Below are 18851 nucleotides of genomic sequence, written 5' to 3' on the forward strand. Positions count from 1 at the left end.
GATGTTGAAGCTCCACTGAAACTCCGACCCCCAACCCATCTGTGTTATGTTTTACTACCATTAATGTGGTGCATTTATTGAACTCATCTGTGAACCCAGCTGTTTATTTCTCCGTTCCCCATAGGCAGTGAGTGACAGGATTTGATTTTCTCCAGTCAATATTTGTGCATGATATCTCAACGTATTCCATTAATTAAGTTTCCATTACGAACCTATTTGTCTTTATGTACCGTGCTGAGCAAAAGTCTCAGGACACCACCAGCTTTGCTATTTTTATGTCTGTCAAATTCTGTGATCATTGGCATTTAGATTGGAATGATGTGACTGAAGGTTGGTCTTAAACTCAATGACCTTTTGCTACTGGTATAACTCATACATAATGCTCAAGCATGTCTTAAATAAAAGGCGACTTTTTTCACTGCAGATATTTATTGAAATGAAATAGGACAAACACAGGTTTTACCAATAATGTTAAGGATTCTACTACAGGGTTAGGAAAACAGGGTCATGCTGTTGTTCAAGGTTTAGGGCAAGTCCCACAAAAAGACCTGTCACTTAAAACTGTAAAAGCTGTTTTTTTCAATGCTTACATTTACCATATTTTCTGGCTGTGTTCCCAAGTGATTGAAAATAATTGTACTGTATGGTCATTATAGCATTGCTAAAACAACAAATCTAATGGTGGCATAGACTTTTGCACAGTACTGGATATCTACATCGATATCCTTGATGTGCTTCAGCTGATATCATCTGTCTTTTAGAGTGTTAGTGGCTTGGTCTGACTAATAGGAAGTAGGGCAGACAGATGGGTGTGTGGGGGTTCATTTCAGGCTTTGTGAGGGCCCTTTTGTGAGCTAGCACTTTTTGGACACAATGTTGGCCCTTTGTTTGGATGCAGTGCTCGAGTATTGAGCTGCATTCCTTGTCATGCTGGTAAGCAAGTTCAGCGTCCCTTACTTCCTACCGATCCTCAGGATACACACACACACACACACACACACACCAAAAAGGTTGATCACTTGTTCAATTGTAACTACACCAAGGGTTTAAAATTTCACACTAATTTGGTTGCTTGTGAGCAGACAGTTTCCAGGAAATGGGAGCACTACATTTGCTGTTCCAAGAATCTGGAGCTTGTACAACAGCTTTAGACAGGATGATGTGTAACTCAATGAGCTGTACATGCTCAGTTATAACAAGCAGCAATGACAAAGCAGGATGAATGAATAACAACTGGGGAGGTACAGCTGCAGATAAACGTGTGGGTGGTACACACTGGAGAGGCAGCGATACTGCCAATACCAGCCTAAAAACAAAGCAACTACATCAGAGAAATCAAATACCAGGCCCCATGAGCCACATACCAAAAACCAGGGCAGAGTTCACTTGATTGTCTGCCTTGGGGTAAGTGTTAGGGCTCCAATATACAAAAAGTGAACATTTAATTTGACAGGTTAAGCACAGCACTGACAACGACAGCCAGAGCACTTAGGACTCACGGACACTGGAAAGTCGAGTGAGACAGCCAACACTTTATAGGTGTCAACTTAATTTGAAAAAGAAAGGTAACATATAGCTGACAGGGATTATGAACACGAGCTGACAGGTCAAGTACAGATGTTTGCCCAGGTTTCAAAACTACAGAGGACAGAAACACTTTGTTAATGTTATTGAGGTAATCTAATCGAAATTATTATTATTTTTGGGAACTGCCACAAATGTTCTGCTATGATTCCTTTAAAGCCACGGACTGAAAAATATGTTCCAATTGCATTTGTGAAATGTTTGCGAGTTGTGTAACAATTTCATTTAATACTGAACTCAACAGTCAAGTTGATCATCTTCAGGGTTCATGCATGTTGACGCCATTTATTTCTTAATCCATATTAGTTACGGGAATTAATGTTCAATTATTTGTTTGACTGTAAAAAGTTAATCAGTTTTTGTATTAAAAAGATACAATACAGAACTCTTTTTTTTTCTTCCCAATGATTGCATTGATAACACTTTTGACTACCTAATTTGTGGTGCAGACATTACCACAAGGTGTGATTTTGGTTAGTGGACAACAGTGTGTTTTCAGAACTGATTCAATTTACAAGGTTTACTGAATACATCTTGAAGTCACTCATCTAAGCTCAACACACTGTGAAGCCCCCAGAACTGATGAAATTTACCAGGGTCAATGAATGCATCTTTTTGGCTGCTTGTCTTCACAGCTCACAATTAAAACACACAGTGAACCCTGGATTACTCACTAGCTTACAAGTGCTGGAGGTCGTTGCAGTGTATGCTTGTTTTCATGTCGAGAAGAAACTGCGACCTGACAAAATTAAGCATGTAGAAGTAAGTAGAAACATAATTTAATGTTGGTCACCAAGGTTTGGCTGAAGCATAGCACTGACCGAAGAAGTTAGTTTAGAGACAGCACACGCTGCTGCAAATATTGGTTAGAGAATCAGTGGACTGCACTTATTACTTGATTAATCAATTGTGAATTACTAAACTATTTTTGATAAATAACTAATCAGCTTGTCTTGTTTTTTTTAAAAAAAACAAAAAACTTTCAGATTTTTCAACTTCTTAAATTTCTTTGACCTCAGGAAAAAAATTGTGATCTCAAATTTTGGTGAAATATTGTGATTTTCACTTCATTATTCAACCACGCAGTCCGACAGAAAAGTAGAGGCTAGAACATCCCATCTGAAGAAGAGGTGATGAGATCGCTATCTGGCAACCTAAGGGTGAGAGAAACTCAAACTGGTGTTAAGTCCTAGCAGCCATTTCTTGAGAGCCTCAGTGACACGAATGAAGTTGGTTATGAAAGTGGGTTCTCACACATGCCTTTGCTGTGTGGTGTTAAGATCAACACTGTGAGTGGGTAGAATGTGCTTGCCCCATACAAGAGCACAGTGAGAACAGGAGAAAGCAAGACCTGGACATAAAAAGCTATTGTTGAGTAGGCTGACCGGAGGAAACAAACAGGGCCAGCAGAAAGGAGAGGAGAATGAAAAAAACTACAAGTGCTAATTTGAGGAAAACGGTGCAAGAGCACAAAAGAAAAATCTGAATTACAGTTTTACTCATAGGTGATTAAAAAGAGTGGTAAATCCAGCTCTGAAGACAAAGCTGGCCAAATATACACGCTCTTCGATGTGGCACAGGCAGCCAAGTGATACACAATTACACACAGCACTCAGCAAGACCCTATAAGCATTTATTATTTTGGGACACATTTCATGTTCTGTTGCCTGGCAGAGTTTGACAGTCATAAAGCCCTCTAATACTTTGCGTTCATCTAACACATACTGAATATCTCCATGTCAAGGTTGAGGAATGAGCCAGTTGTGTGACAGCAGTGGCCAAATTGAGAATACAAATTTTATAAAAAAGACATAAACTATAGATAAAAACAAATAAATTAATGACAGCTAATGGTAGCAATTATTGCTGCAACATAAGCAGGTCAAAGAATCACCTACAACAAGCATACAACAGCAGCTTGGCATGGCATTCAGGGTGGTCCCCCTCTGGCTGCATGCCTGTCAGGTCATGGGCAGGGTGAAGGAAACACATAGTGGTTATGTCACATGTCATCACGGACCAGGATCATGGCCACTGCCAAAAGAAGTAAATCTGATGCAGCGTGACTCAACTAAACAGAGGAGCCAGGGTTTAAGGGGACACAGTCTCAAGTGTCATTACAGCTGAAGATGCAGCAAAACTGGAACAGTTGCATCTGTTGGCTGAGATACACATGAATAAAGAAATGAAGTGTACGACTAAAATGGCCAGTTATCAGCCGTTTCTCCTTACTGTGGTGCAGAAATTTGATCTTTCTCCTTCAGGTGATTCTGATGGACAATCATTCATACATTTAAACATTTACTACTTTGCTAGTTGTCTTGTTTTTTTTGCAACCCATCAACTCAAATGACAGCTGGGATGTTTTTAAAATTCCGATTGTTGATTTTCCGCATCGATTCTATAAAGAAAATAAGATGCACCCGAGAAAAATATGTACAAAGGATTTTTAAGAAATACTTATGGAGGAATAAAACAAAGAGATGGCATTCAAATTGTGTTATTTTTCTTATCTGACTTAGTATAAGTGGTGTCACCATATTTGCTGATCCGTGGCCTTTATTCTTTTCAAATCTAGGTTGTTCTTTTCAGGCTTCCGCTTTCAACAGATTTACAGCTAACCAATCAGAATGAGCGTCGATGACAAGCAGTCAAAACACTCAACACAGCAGGGGATTCGCTGAACGCCCCTTACACTGAGCCCAAGCTGTGATTGATTTTAATATATGCATCAACATCCAAGATATACGCAAGTGAATGGCATGATTCAATGTTCACGTGACATGTTCTGCCTGTTAAAGGCTGAAAGTGAAGTGGATTGATTATTAATCTGCAATGAATTTTCCCCCCCATGTTCACATTTAAATACATTTAAAGAACTAAATGTACTATGTTAAAGACAAATATATAAATTGCATTATTCATCCTAGCCTTATGTGTTATACAGAGTCATGATTCAAGGTTAGGGTGAGCCTCTGAGAATTTTCAGATTTCAAAGTGGGCCCCTGGCAGTCTTACATTTGGGAATTGCTGTGCTACAACATTGAATATAGAACATGCCCGACAACCTCAAATGAACTGCGGAGTCTGTGAGTGACTCTTTAATTATTTTTATTTGAGCACTTATTTATACTCACTCCAGTTCAGTGAAAACAACAGAACTATTGTTACACTATTGTTGTATTCACTTATTTAAGACAGAGACTAAAGCACATACAAATAAATCTATTGCACTTAATAGTAAAACTACAAAGACATGATGTCCTGGAACATTGGGGAGATTTTCCCCTTTCAGGGCTTCACTGAATTTCATTTTAATCTTAGTAACACTAACTATTTCCTGGTTCTGAATTTAAGCCAAATAATTGCTGCACCAAACTGATGAACAACCCACTTAAGATTTTTTTTTTTTTCTTGTCTGCCGCAGTCTACCATTTTTCTTCTCCCTTCTTTTCTTCTTTGGCCTCATCTTTTACTGAGAGCTCTTCCAGCTCCTCTGTGACCTTATCTCTGCCATCAGTGTTACCTTTTCCCTCTAGATCTTTTCTGACCTCCTCCTTGCACTTATCGAACATCAACTTGAACTTCTGGGCATTGTGTGCGTTAAAAAAGCATATTGCCAGGATTTCAGGTTTGGGACATCCATCAGCAAAGTCTGCTGGTGTGAACCACACCCATGCCCTGTTATTGCCAGCATTGGGCTTCAGTTCCATCATGGGTATAAAACAATGATTAGCACAAACCTTCAAAGTCCGGTTTCTCCTCATTAGGAGGCGGATCATGCCCTTCTGTTTGTGTTTCAGCAGCTTGACCACACCAGTTCCTCTCTCCTTCCACTCTGGGGGGCTCTTCTCAGTGGCATAACGAAATAGTTTGGCCTGCATTTTAAGGAGCACCTCCTCATCCTCAGCTAATGTTTTCACATCCTGCTCAGGAAGTGATGCGATGGCCTCAGAGTGAGAATCATGATGTAAATCTCCTGCACCAGCTGCAGTGGTGTAAAGTGCGAACAGGTTCTTTGGATCCGCCATGTCAGTGTAGATAATAGCCGATGATGGAAATGGTTTTATATATATATATATATATATATTCAAATCTCAAACTGGCGCCTTTTTGCTTTGTGCTTCCAAAAAAGCAAAGTAGAAAGGGAAAGAATGTTGATTCTTTTTTGGAATTTTGGTGAGCCTTTAACTTATAATGTAGAACGTCTGTAGAATGAGATCAAAGAACGGGCAACGTCGTGTCATCATGATGTCGTGGTGATGATGTTCCATTTTGTCCTCAGCTTGTTAGGCTGAAGAAATACCAGGTGACAAAGGAATTTTTTTTATGGGCATTGTTGAAGTAGATTCATATTTTAGTGGAGATGGAAACAATTATGATGAGTTTATGCCCATGCTTGCATAAAAAGACAACATTTTGGCAAAGTAATCTACTACGATAATACAGCACCATCAGCTGTTTGTGATATAATGGGGCTCTGTTAAGTGGAGATGTAACACTTATCAATTGAACTGTGGTTTGTGGTTCTTTTATTTAGGCAAGATTTAGCACAACAATCAAACTTGACATTTTACTAGATTTGCTACAAATTTCACTCTTTTTTTGCCAGTAGAGAGCAGACATCTTAAACTGGTAAAATTGGGTCAGTCGGTACGTTTGCCAGGAGAAGCTGTCATCATCCTCGTGGCCTGCCCGTTAACCTCTGACAATGTTCACACATACTTTCCCTCCTCCATGAAGATTCCTTAACCAGTGAAAGCTCATGTCAGCACAAGAATCAGCATGACAGTGTTTAATATATTACAAAGCAGCTGCAAAAAGCTGACAGGGACTTTAGGTTGGTCCCCTGTAACCGAATAGAATACTACTGAAAAGAGTGCAGGTTGTTCTGATTATGAAAATGTTTTTATCAACACTCAAAAGCAAAGGCTAAACATTTGTTTTAGCTCAATACCATGACAGCGAGACAAACTATAGTCACTATTTTCCTCTGCATTAAATGCCAGGGGGAATACAACATTTTAACCCAAAACCTATTTTGGATAAGAGAGTGATTTAACTATGTCAACACCACAGTGAAAGAAGACAGAATTCTCTCAGGACGATGTGTGAGTAATTATCACTGTGCGTTCACTAACAAACTTGTATGCAAGCAATTTTAATCACTGAGGTGACTCACAAATGAGAGCCCAGGGGCAGGAAAATTATGCGTTCTCCTTTGTAGCCAAGGACAGCCACAGGACGATAAAGACCCTCTGTGACTTTCCATGAAGACGACAATGCTGACAGGGCACAGATCAGAGTGACCTTAAACTTCCACAAGATAACTTGTGCAGTCTTACCATTGGTTTCAAGAATTCTATCACTAATTTTGACTTCAATACATCAGAAAGGCTCTATTCTGTTCAGAACTTTCTACAGGGTCTAAGCAGAGTAGCTATGGGACACTGTAGGTAAACAGTAAGCATTAATAACAGCAGCAGGTTATTTTTATTTTATTTTTGATACTTTATTAATCCCCTTAGGGAAATTATTCTCTGCATTTTGACCCATCCTAGAATTAGGAGCAGTGGGCTGCCACACGGAGTAGCGCCCGGGGAGTAATGGGGGTTGGGTACCTTGCTCAGGGGTACCCCAGCCCTTTCGACCTGGTGGGGACTTGAACCGGCGACCTTCCGGTTACAAGCCAAGTTCCCTTTTCCACTTGGCCACAGGATGTGACGTAACTTTACATCAGAGCAAAATTATCTGTTAACACAACATTCTCTGATGTCATTCAAAGAGATCATTGTGCAAGCTTTCCTAAATCCATTAGGAAGTTAACTCATTCAAAGGTCAGTTAGCACCATGATGGTGAAAACTCTTGTGTTCGGTCAGGCCCAATGTGTTTCAAATAAGAAAATCAGGGAGGTGACCCTAGTGACCCAGTATGAAATTAAATCAAGACTTGTCACAGCCTTAGCATGGCACGTGTTAACAGATTAGAGGAACCACAATGTCTATGAGAAACATTTGTCTCATGAGTGCGCAATGTGGCTCTTCTTGGGAAAAGACACCTGGCTATATATGTACCACAAGCCACATGCTTCAAAATAGAGCAAAATAGATGGTCGATATGTTTCCAGACACAGTTAAGTCAAGCTATGATTGAAGTTCAACTAGACCATTTAATTAGACTACCACCCCTGTCCCAGTATACAAAAACTAGCTGATTTATTGAATTAAGTGTGCCTGTCTGTTAGTATTAGGCAGTTATTACACCACCGACCAAAACAATTTTATCTGGCAGCTAGTTGGCATCATGTCAAGAGCCAATCAAATCTTCCTCCCATCAATTTATATTCAATTTATGCTTTGCCAGCTCAAAGAATTGGTCTCATGGTCAGTCCAAATGCAGCAGTCTGGATTTTGCTAGGTTTTTCTTGCTGTTGTCTTCTGTGTACCAGCAACTTGTTTTATTTCTGGTTCAAAGTCCAACTGATTTAACTGTGTGTTTAAGTCTCTGACTTTGAAAAAGCCTAGTTTTATGTGTGTGTGTATGTGTATATATATATATATATATATATATATATATATATATATATATATATAAATATAAATATAAATATAAACACAATACTTACATTTTTCTAAGGTCATGTAAACATTGAGTGAAAATTATCTACCACCACATTTTCAACTTGCATATATGTTGCTTATGTCAAACACAACACTAAGTAAAACCACTCACTCCAGCATTTAAGATTACTTGCAGAGACCACCTGGTGAGTGGCTTTATAATGAAGGAGTACTGGCATTCAGTTGAATACAAAAGGAGTATTTAGAGTGTTTAAGTACATTATTTAATGGCACTTAGTGTGAAACATAGCAACAGCTCTACAGCAGACTCACTCTCTGTGTGAACGGCAGAGATGCATGAGGCGCAGCAGATGAGTAACGCAGCTGTCACTGCATGCGTACGCGTCCAGTGTAACCAAGGCCTTAAGCGGCTAGTTTCTTATCCTTCAAACTGCAGGTATCACCCACAACTTTACAAAACACCAGACATACATATGACAAGCGATGCGTGACACAACAACACTCAGTGACTCAAAAAGCTTACATCTCGGCCAACCTACAACAGAGAGCTGGCCTTTTAATCCCCTCGTGTGATGACATGATAAAGGCATGGATTACAGGCTTGCCCGTCATCCACTCAGTCAGTCAGTCAACGCTGCTGCCTGTATACTTGAATCATCAGTGCCACTGCTTCAGTTACCCTTTGCTGCACATAGCAGGCAGAATCCAGCTGATGCTAAAGGCCAGGCTGTGGTTGGATATCTATAATGCATTGCGCTATAAGACTGACCATACCTCATGATCTATAAATAGGCAGCAGGCAGCCTTCTGTCCCACTGGTTATACACTAAAGTGATGTACCAGACAAATGTAGCGACAACAAGATATGTACATTAATGTAATTGATTGCTCTAAATCTTGTTTTATTTACAGTCTATCATTCTTTACTATGGTTTATTGGTCTCTGCATTATATGAATAAATGACAGAAACGTTGACAATGAAATTCAATAATACACCCCTCTTGTGTCAAATCTCTTTAAATTTAAGAGATTCTAAACAATAGCGTCATAAACTAATATATCTCAACTAGGAATATTATACAACACTCACACTATCAGGCAACCAAGAGACACCTATCACTATTTCATTAGATAATAAATAATAAGCTCCGTGGTGTGTGTGAGTAAAAGCAATCAGTACAACTTCATTCTGTACCATGGTCCTGTATGTGAACTTGGCCTCCACAATAATCCAGATATGGCTGTTGCCATCTACGTCCACCTTCGCACCACGCCGCAAATGTGGTTCGCCCTGAGGGCCCAGTGCTCCCTGTTGCAGGTTGACTTCCATATGCTTGCTTGCTGTGAGAGTCTGAGGTATGTAAAGCCATCTGCTCTGAGCTCCAGTCAGTCCACGGTCCATCCTCACACTATAGATATTGCTGTGTGGCTCTCTTCTCGTAAGACTTCCTTAGGGGTTGTCCAACAGGATAGGATGACTGCCGGGGCGTAATTGTGGATGTGGGTGTTAAGTGAATTCCAAACCACTTGTTCCTTCTGCCTCTACGTTTTACTCTAAGACTAGAGCTGAAAAATAATCATTGAGCTGCAAAGAATTTACAATTGCAGAACAAGAAAAAAGAGAAAGGATAGATATGTCTTTACTATTAAGATCTTTAAGAGCACACATGTGAGACACTGCACATTCCTGTGATGGATCTTTCAGTGTCCCCTGGGCTCTTTTGAGGCAACAGGAACTGTACAGTCGTTCCAGAGAGAAGAGAGGACATCCCATCATCATCTGGGCAGAGGTGACGACACTCTGAAGAGCTTTCTCCTCTGCTGCTGTGCAGCCAGCAAACCACATACTGACACAGTATGTTTGTATGCTCTCTATAGGAGCAGCAATAGGAGGACGCATGCTGATTTGCTAATAGGTGGTTCTTCCTGAGGACCCTCAGGAAATTAAACATCTGCTGTGCCTACTTTAATACCCGTGTGGTGCTGGCTCTCCACATCAGGTCCTCCTCTATGTACATCCCCAGGAAGCAGATGTTCCCTCCTGATGAGAATGAGCTGAATGTCCAATTTATTTTTTTTCCTGAAGTAAATAATCAGCTCCTTCATTTTGGTGGTGCTAATGAGCAGGATGCCGTCTCTGCACCACCCAGTCAGGTGCTCAACCTCATCCCAATAAGTGGACTAATCCCAAACCAGAAATGATAAAGTGCACTACAGTGTGCTAAATGTCTCCCAACCATTGATGATAACCCACTCAGAAGAATAAAACCAGTAGCCTGTTCAAAACAGCGCTGTCCTTGAACATTGCCCTAAATATCCACTTCTGTCCTAATCAAGACTTTGTGATATGCAGAAAGATTACATGTTTTTAGGGCACAAACAAAACCAGACAAATTTCAGACAGCACTTGCAAAGAGTGACAGATTAATGGTTGCTATTGTGTCCAAGTTCGATCACACTTCAGGTGACAAGGGCTCAATCAAAATGAATTTGAAAACTCCTTTTAAAGCCAGCATTCACACATATATCGTGAAGTACATCATGTGCTAACACAGTGGTGAATATGGTCACAAATGGAAGTCACAGCCAAATTTTTGGCCAAGCAAAATGGTCAAATTACATTTGAGGAATTAACTGAACTCTGTTTTTAACAGCACATGGTATTTTGTGGGATTTTGAAGCATAAGACCGTGGAACTATAATTATAATAACTTGGAGTCACCCAAATCTGTAGATGCTGATAATTCACACGGTGTACTTATTTAATGATTCAGTATTTGATTCTACTTTAAGATGTATATTTCATGATGGGGTTTTTTTTAAAGAAAAAAAAAGTGTTTTGCCTTTGAAATTGACTGTCACCCTGTTAAATGCCAGGACCCTCTATTAAAACAGATTTTTAATGTCAATGAGGATTCCCTGGTTGAAAAAAAGTTTATAACAAAAAGGATTAATTATTCAAACATCCACAAAACAAACAAGGGTGGTATGATAATAAATAAGCATATCAAATAAGGTCAATAACGTCTATCGTTCTGAAAACGCAATATCAAAACTTATGGCAACTTGGACATGAACGCTACGTGTAGTTTTGAACGTGTCACTCTAAATTAGATAGTTACACCTTTTTAAAATACGGTGTCTGGCCCCTGGGCTCTCACTTAAACCCTCTACTGTGTTATTAGCACCACACACCATTATTTACAGTGTTAACTGACAGAGCTGAATCAGCTTTTGGACCGGCTAGCCTGTTAGCATCGTCACACAATGCCAGATTTCCCAGGGAGCTCTCGTTGCGGCGAGGTGCTTAGTGGTGGTTCAATAACACCGAGAATACTGGTGGTTATGGCGAGAAAAAATGCGGTCTCCCTCACCTTCTTCATTCGCGGAGCCTCGGCCACGGTACCGTCACGGTTGACAAAAGCCTCTCCGCCGTTCTCCTGCGGGTCCGACCGCTTCATAGCCGACGCCTGCGGCATCTTCATGGGGTTCGGCGTGAGCAAGCCAAGGCTGGCTCCCCCGGCTTTCGCGGAGGGCTCCGCTGTTGGGGACGCAACGGCAGAGGAACCGGCCTCGTGTGGCTCGATCCTGCCGAGACTCTTGCCTTGCGACGTTGGTGTCAACGGGGATCCAGCCGCCAGGTCTTTGCCGGTGGGAACGTCTTTGAGTTCGACCTCTGCCATTTTCGCTGCCACAACCTGGACTGACATCGCTGCAGTTTCACAAAGTCCCTTTTCAACACTAATAACGAGTCAAGCGGATATGAGCGGAACGGAGCGGCGATGGGCGCAGTGCATTGTGGTTGTTGTAGTTTTTCTATTTCTCAGACGGTCCCCTTGTGGGCGCACTATTATACCAATCAAGGGCACACCACTGACCTTTGTACAGTGTTGATTAGTATGGAAGATAAACAATAATGTAACTTATTTATGAATTACAATCAACAGAAAAGCTGTCTTAGTTGACACTTCGACTACATTTCCAAGCAGGTAGAGCTGCACCGTGAAATGCATTTTGGGAAATAAAGTCCTTTGACAAAAAAGGAAAACGAGAAACTACAAAACAAACACGGGTTATGCCACATAATCTGTTCAATGAACAATCAAACCTCTATCTTTTAATGCTAGACGTGAAAAAACTCATTACTATTGTTTCTCACATGAAACTGGATACATTTACGTCACTTATATCGTCATACACTTTGAAGGGCACGCTGCCACATCACACATAGCACCCCTAACCCAAAAGAGATCCCCCACACCCTATGTTGACAAACAATATTTTAAAACTATTCATAAATATCGTAAGTCGCTGTTCACACATGCACACAACTCACGCAGTGGACGTGTAGTGTCTTAGAGAAAATGGGAACATAAGGTCAAAATCGGAAGAAAAAGACACACTGAACTACACTGCCACCATGCGGTTGTTCGAGATAGTCAAAAGTGCCAAGTACAATTTGAGAGACAGAAACGAACAAGTTTATTTTTATACCAAAATTTTTATTTTATTTAGTCTCAGGTGACATTTTGTAAAACAGAAGTCAACATGTAAAAACTTCATGAACGGCTGACACAGAGAGGCTGTTCTAAAGAAGGCATACTGTACATACAAAAAATAAACTTTGGTGATTCAGAGTTTTTCCAATTTGTTTTCCAGCACGTCAGATTAAACTCTAGTCATAATTATGTGTGGCATGGTGGCCTAGTAATATGGAAAATAGTCCACATCAAATACCAAAACTAGTATCATTGAGCATGTTGTGCAACTGAATTCAAGCACATCCCAGGAGTGTCCCTATTACTGCAGGCATTCATTCCAAGGCAGAACAACAACAAAAAATCAACATTAGCTCCAAAAGGTCACTATGATGCTAAAGAAACATGAAGTCGGCACATACTGTATTTACATTCAAGCTAAAAAGGTTTTAACCCTTTGCAATTCACAAGTCGTGAGGTATATTATGTACAAGTCACCCATGCTGGTGCATTCTGAAAATCAGCAAACCAATGTTAAAAAAAAATACAGCTCTACATTGTATCATAAGCTCACTGGTGTAACAGAAAATACAGCATGCTGCTGATTTTTAGATCGTGTAAACGTTCAAAAAATGTGCATTTGTTATGAAGTAGAAACAGAAGCACAGTTTTTCCACACTTTGCCTATAAAGAGCCTCCTGTAAGGTGATACAACCAGTGTACGCAGCACTGATGAGGGAAAATCATCCATTTGTAGCTTGTGGTTGCTTGTAAATTATAAATGCATCAGTCTTCAAATATCCACAGGATGTTCACACCAGAGAGGCCGAGATTTACTCTCCTGAAAAAAGACAAAAGGCCATTTATTTTCCCACAGAAGCCAAGCAAAGTAAAAACAATTACTTCAAATAAACAGACCTTATTAAATAAATCAATACTGTATACAATTGTCTGTTTTGTGTATTTTTTGCCAAGCTGGCCACAAATAACATTTCCGTTGCAGCATTACTCACCCCAGCATCCCTGACTCCTTAGTCTTAATGACATAGAGAAACATGAGGACTGTATGGAAAAGGTTGTTCCTGCCCTGAAACAGAATTTGAGGTGTGTTAAGGTCATTGGAATTAAAGTGTTGGTGTAGAGCAAAACAGACTGAACTGTTTTACAAAGTCTCTTCTAAAGCCCTGAATTTGCTGGCTTTATAGCAGTTACACATCACATGTGGGGATAGGTGAGCATTCACCTCCAATGGAGAAAATTAAGGCAAGGTAGCTTACACAAGGCCCTTCAGCTTATGTGTTGTCATGTTCTGTGTAGTAGTGAGAATAAACACTTTGGACAGCAATAGACATGCATTTAATGTCATCTATCTTTATACATTTATTATTTAATCTTATGAACCTACAACGAGACAAATATTGTAACAACTAGAAAAGGAAATGAATAAAACATACAAAGTATTTTTTAAAAAGAGTGAGTGGTGGATTATCACCTTGGGAAGACTGTAGATGTTTCCCTGGTAGATGAGCTGGTAGTGAGGTGGAGTGATGCTGCTTTGGTGAATGCAGAGGAGGTTCTCTTTGGTTACATCTATGAAATAGTATGAAAAGAGCACAAGAATTAAAACACCGCGAGAAACTGAAGCAATTAGTGAATACCATGAGTTTGTATTTACCAGGTTTGTCTGGAGTATGGCTGAAGTGCTGTGAAGTAAAAGTCTTCCCGTCTGGGTACTTTGGGTGTGGGGGGAGTCTGGAGTCCAAGTATGTGCAAAACATGTGCATGAGGATCTGAGAGAATAGACAAGAGCGACACAACGAAAGGAGACAAAATACTTCACTTCACTTTTCTGCTAATTCCAGTTTGATGCTGCAACATTAGGCAGTAACGAACAAAAAATAATGTGGGTCAAAATTGGATTTAATCCTGAGCAGTGACTATTTTACTTGAAAATGTTTTAAACAACTAGATCTGAGTACACGGGTGTATGTTTGTACCTACAGCACAATCAGAGGGGAGGTCTGTGTCCCACTTCCTGCTCTTCAGATCACCACCTCTTTCCCAGCGGAAGGAGCTCATGCAGCCGCTGTGAGACAGCTCTGACAGAACAGAAGAAGATTTGTTGCATTTCACACATGAAAATATACCACAAATGTACAGCTCTGACCAAAAAGTATTGATTTTTGATTACTCTGTGTCCAGTCGAAACAAGGAAATGTCATTTAACGAGTTTAGATGCATTTGATTGTAGCGACAGGGTGAATGCAGAGATCCAAAGGATCATTCTGTGCTCAGATTCACACACATTAAAACGTTTTTGCATAAGCATCGTCACCCACACTGTAGAGACATACCTTGAAGTAAAAGAGGGGTTTTCTTTGTGCAAGTGATTTTCTAGTCATCCACAAAACCCGTGCTATGCATTTGAGAAACAAATACCTTCGATTTTGCTATTTCGGACCTTTGCCCTTTTCCCCTCATTAATTAAAACCAGCTCTCAATTTAATAAGCATGTCTCTAATTATTTTAAAATGTTTGCACTACACATGTAAATGCCTCCATGGCCTTTGAACTGTATTCTATTAATGCTGAGACAAAATGTAAGATCTATTATTATTCAAATTAAATATGTTGCAGCTAAACAAAGCCTTTTGTCAATGAAAATGGTTGAAATTTCTTTAGATCCACTAAAAACACAAACATGGTCTTCGCAGTTGAACCTACCTTTTATTCGGTCCACCAGATACTCCTGGTTGGGTGTGACATCCAGGTATTGGACAATAGAGTTCATGGTGGGGATGGAAGAGGCTTTCATCACTGCTGCCTGCTTCAGGCTGCTTATGCTGGCATCTGACAATGGAGAGGGGCAAAACAAGTAAAACTCAGTGAGTATTGGATAAAAAATATTTCACAATAAAAAATAATAAATCTATTTCATAAACAAACCAAGTTGCATATCTGAACTCTGCAAGTTCATTACATTTCCTGGAGCTATAAATCATGATTTTTGGCAAATACAAAAAAATGCATTGCAGAAAACATGAGTTTACATAAATATATTCTTCACTCCTGCACTATTTATCTCCCTGAATCTAAAAACAGTTTTGGCCGTAATACACACTAGTGGTGGTTTACCTCCTATCTGGAGTTCAGGGCAGCCCATCCTCCTGAGCTGGCTGTTGACACAGTCAATTTCCTTGACCAGGGGGACCAGGATTGTGTCACTTATCCACTGCAAAGAAACAAAATACTTTTGAAGACATGACAAAAATCAATGATAAAATTGCTGAAATCAACAGTGCATCTTCAGCATGTAGTTCTATATATTTGGACACTTACGTTCCTAAGCTTGGCAGTCCAGCTATCAATGCGGTCAACTACAGGGCGACTGGTTGTGATTCTGGCCCACACCTACATAACGGGGGGGGGAAAAAAACTCAAATTAACCATACATCCCACTTCAATACCAAAAGCATTTTTCATTAAGGCAAAACAAGATACCACACAAAACTAATGAGAAGACAGACCTCCTCTGCAGCCTGTTTTGAGCCCAGGTCTGTCTCATCCTTGTGTGCAGATGGAGCCTGAGAGCGACAGGCTGGCTGGTACAAAAATTTCCTCAGGCTCTGAGCGTAATCCCCCACAGAGCGGTTATAGTTCCAAAATGTTGGACTGTGGTTTGGAGACACAGACTCTGGACTACCTAAGGTAACATTTTAGTATTTTAGTACAGTTCATCTGCATATTATTTTTTATTTAACTATAAACACTTTTAAGACCAGACAGGCAGCAGCATGTACAATTTATTGGTCTACACGTGTCTGATTCAAATATACCAGTGATTCTGTTTGTGTTCCTACAACACTGCCATTTTCTACCTAGTTGGCTGCGGTGACTCCTCTCTTCCTCTGTGCGGAGGAACCTCTCCAAGGTTTTCTGATCATCCATGTAGTCCTCCTTGCTTCCTGGGGAATTATATACTGAGGGTGAAGTACGGTATCGAGCTCTCAAACTGGAGCCCTCTGCTGGACCAATGCTGCTGGGGTAGGGAGAAGAACCTGGGGATGGGCTGTAGTTCAACACCTGAAATGGAAATAACACAGTACAGTTATTAAATTGATTTAAATATGCATTTCCCAGAAACTATTTCAGTGATGTGAGTAATTTACCTTTCCAAATGGCACTGAGGGGGAAAAAGGCCCCCCCACACTGTTTGGGGTGGGTGGACTGCTGAGAGGAGGGCTATATCCAGGTACACAGCTCGGGGAGAACTTGGGGTTAGTGTTTGCCGAACGGGAAGGGCTAAAACTCAGCACACTCTGACCCTGCAGTGGAGACAACTGGGCTGGAGCTGGGGTCTCCTTCTTTTCTGGCTTCTGTGGCGGTGAGGCCTGAATGCCTGCAAGACAACAAATAACAATGACTCAAATCCAATAACATTCTTGTATAAATACTGATGAAGCAACGGGAGTGAAATATTAACAGTCTGCTGACAAGAGTGAGCCTCACTTGTGTTCCTCAGCCCCAGAAGGAGATGCTGCTCAGGGGACACAGCAATAGTGGAGGGAGCCATAGTGTATTTGAAATATTTCCAAAAGTCAAAAAGAGCATTGAGGCTGAAGAGAGATGCCAGCACCAGTTCTGTGAAGGACAGAGAAAGATACAGACACATAGCAAAACAGGTCTTCTATGGAAAAAGCCAAATGCAGACCCGTTATCACCATGTCCTCAGAGATATGACCAATGACCACACAGTGCTACATACGACTGTTTACACCTGGCAGTGACCTAGCTGATCCTGCATCTCCTGTAACTAGATCTCACATCCCTGCTCAATATGTAATCACAAACTGACATAAAGTCTGTTTGCGAGGGCAAAATGAGTCCGTACAAATCTGTCTGCTATCAATGGGTTTGTGTGTCTGCATCTCTACCTGCTCTTGTGAAAGGGAGATAGAGCGAAAAAAAGAGTTGAGGAGCTTTATGAATCAAAAATAATTTCACACTGCTGTACATTTGAAGGAGGTTTGAGGACGTTTGTGTTTTCTCATCATAGCCGCTGTGTAACAATCAAATATCTTAAGTGTCTGACTCACGACTCTGACTCTCTCTCTCTCTCTCTGTTAAAAAACTCTGTTCTGGTGAGCTAATTTTTAAACACAGGTGTCAATACTAGGTCTGTTTGGGGGCTACATGATTTAACAATGAAAGCTGATATCATCAGATACAAATGAAAGATGTAATGTAGGATCTCACCAATGTACCAGATTGGCCAGTATGTGATGTTATAGTATCGGCTGAGCAGTTTCCCTGACCTGATAGAAAGGGTAAAAAGACACATACATTATCACACAGTACACTAGAAGAAAAAACGCAGGAAAAGAAGGGGAGAGTGAATCAGAAAAACTTACATCTCCGTGTAAATCATTCCAGCGAGGGAGACGTTGAGCACAGCCCAGGCGAGCACCACCTGTCGAGCCTGCTCCTCTCTCCTCATCCTCAGCGCACTGTCTATCACACTGGGCACCCCCTCCTTCTGTGGGGCCAACATGTTCTTATCTCACTGTTTAGGCTGACAAGAAAAAAGCAGTTAACCGGTATGCCATAAAAAAAATCCCACAAAAAACAGCGTATTTTACTGAACAACTAACTGTTCTTTAACCTGACATTACCGTAGCTCCCCTTCTATATACGATGAGCTAATATCAGCTAGCTAGCTAACACAAAACATAAAAGGAAAAGGACCTTTGAAAAAAAATATGGTTTGTTAAAACTTGTTCCCATGATATATAAGACATGAGACAATAATACTACCAAAGAATACCACAAGTAAAGTACAAACGGGAGAGAAAAGGAAGATAATTCCTACCACGCTGAAGTGAATGACAACTGCGGCGATGCATAATTTGTACTGGACCGGAAGCCAGAGTGACTACTTCCGCTGGCACCGAGCCCTGACAGAAAAAGAAAATTTTAAAATAGCAAAATTTGAACCTACCGATTGTTGTATGTGAAAACACTGCCGATTATTATTATTATTGTTATTATTATTACACAAATTAATTATAGTCAAATGTAACTAAAGAAAAAGTACAAAAGTACTTACTAAAGGTTTAGTTTAATAGACTTATCTTAGATTGTTTTTTACATTTAGATATCACACAAAATATCTATTGATCGATCTATCATATACATATATATATCTA

General features: G+C 40.3%; 3 protein-coding genes across 3 annotated transcripts in view; all 3 read right to left on the bottom strand.

Moving 5' to 3' along the window:
* ahcyl2b (adenosylhomocysteinase like 2b) overlaps window positions 1-11928 on the bottom strand; it is a 37616-nt gene extending 25688 nt beyond the window's left edge. The window contains exon 1 of the mRNA XM_044022379.1: window positions 11542-11928. Within this exon, the coding sequence (XP_043878314.1) occupies window positions 11542-11877 (336 nt within the window). The 5' untranslated portion in view covers window positions 11878-11928. The remainder of the gene's footprint in view (window positions 1-11541) is intronic.
* LOC122767041 (ran-specific GTPase-activating protein-like) lies at window positions 4471-5615 on the bottom strand. The gene has a single exon (XM_044022380.1). The coding sequence runs from the start codon at window positions 5613-5615 to the stop codon at window positions 5013-5015; it is 603 nt and encodes a 200-aa protein (XP_043878315.1). The 3' UTR covers window positions 4471-5012.
* A 726-nt stretch (window positions 11929-12654) lies between the features above and the next one.
* tmem209 (transmembrane protein 209) lies at window positions 12655-18574 on the bottom strand. Its single transcript, XM_044022834.1, has 15 exons — window positions 18515-18574; window positions 18057-18217; window positions 17902-17960; window positions 17155-17286; window positions 16815-17044; window positions 16524-16728; window positions 16173-16348; window positions 15985-16056; window positions 15781-15877; window positions 15370-15495; window positions 14647-14744; window positions 14321-14435; window positions 14138-14235; window positions 13659-13732; window positions 12655-13486 (listed from the first exon to the last, which is right to left on the bottom strand). Exons 2-15 carry the CDS (start codon window positions 18194-18196, stop codon window positions 13432-13434), a joined length of 1677 nt encoding a protein of 558 aa, XP_043878769.1. The 5' UTR covers window positions 18197-18217; window positions 18515-18574; the 3' UTR covers window positions 12655-13431.
* Window positions 18575-18851: the final 277 nt, after the last annotated feature.

The sequence above is a fragment of the Solea senegalensis genome, linkage group LG3 (assembly GCF_019176455.1).
Source record: "Solea senegalensis isolate Sse05_10M linkage group LG3, IFAPA_SoseM_1, whole genome shotgun sequence".
Lineage (NCBI taxonomy): Eukaryota > Metazoa > Chordata > Actinopteri > Pleuronectiformes > Soleidae > Solea > Solea senegalensis.

Coding starts and splice junctions, on each gene's coding strand:
- LOC122767041 (XM_044022380.1), bottom strand. CDS start 5,615: ATGGCGGATCCAAAGAACCTGTTCGCACTTTACACCACTGCAGCTGGT.
- tmem209 (XM_044022834.1), bottom strand. CDS start 18,196: ATGTTGGCCCCACAGAAGGAGGGGGTGCCCAGTGTGATAGACAGTGCG. Junction 17,045..17,154: donor TCTGGGGCTGAGGAACACAA/GTGAGGCTCACT, acceptor GTTGTCTTGCAG/GCATTCAGGCCTCACCGCCA. Junction 13,487..13,658: donor AAGGAGTCAGGGATGCTGGG/GTGAGTAATGCT, acceptor GTCTTTTTTCAG/GAGAGTAAATCTCGGCCTCT.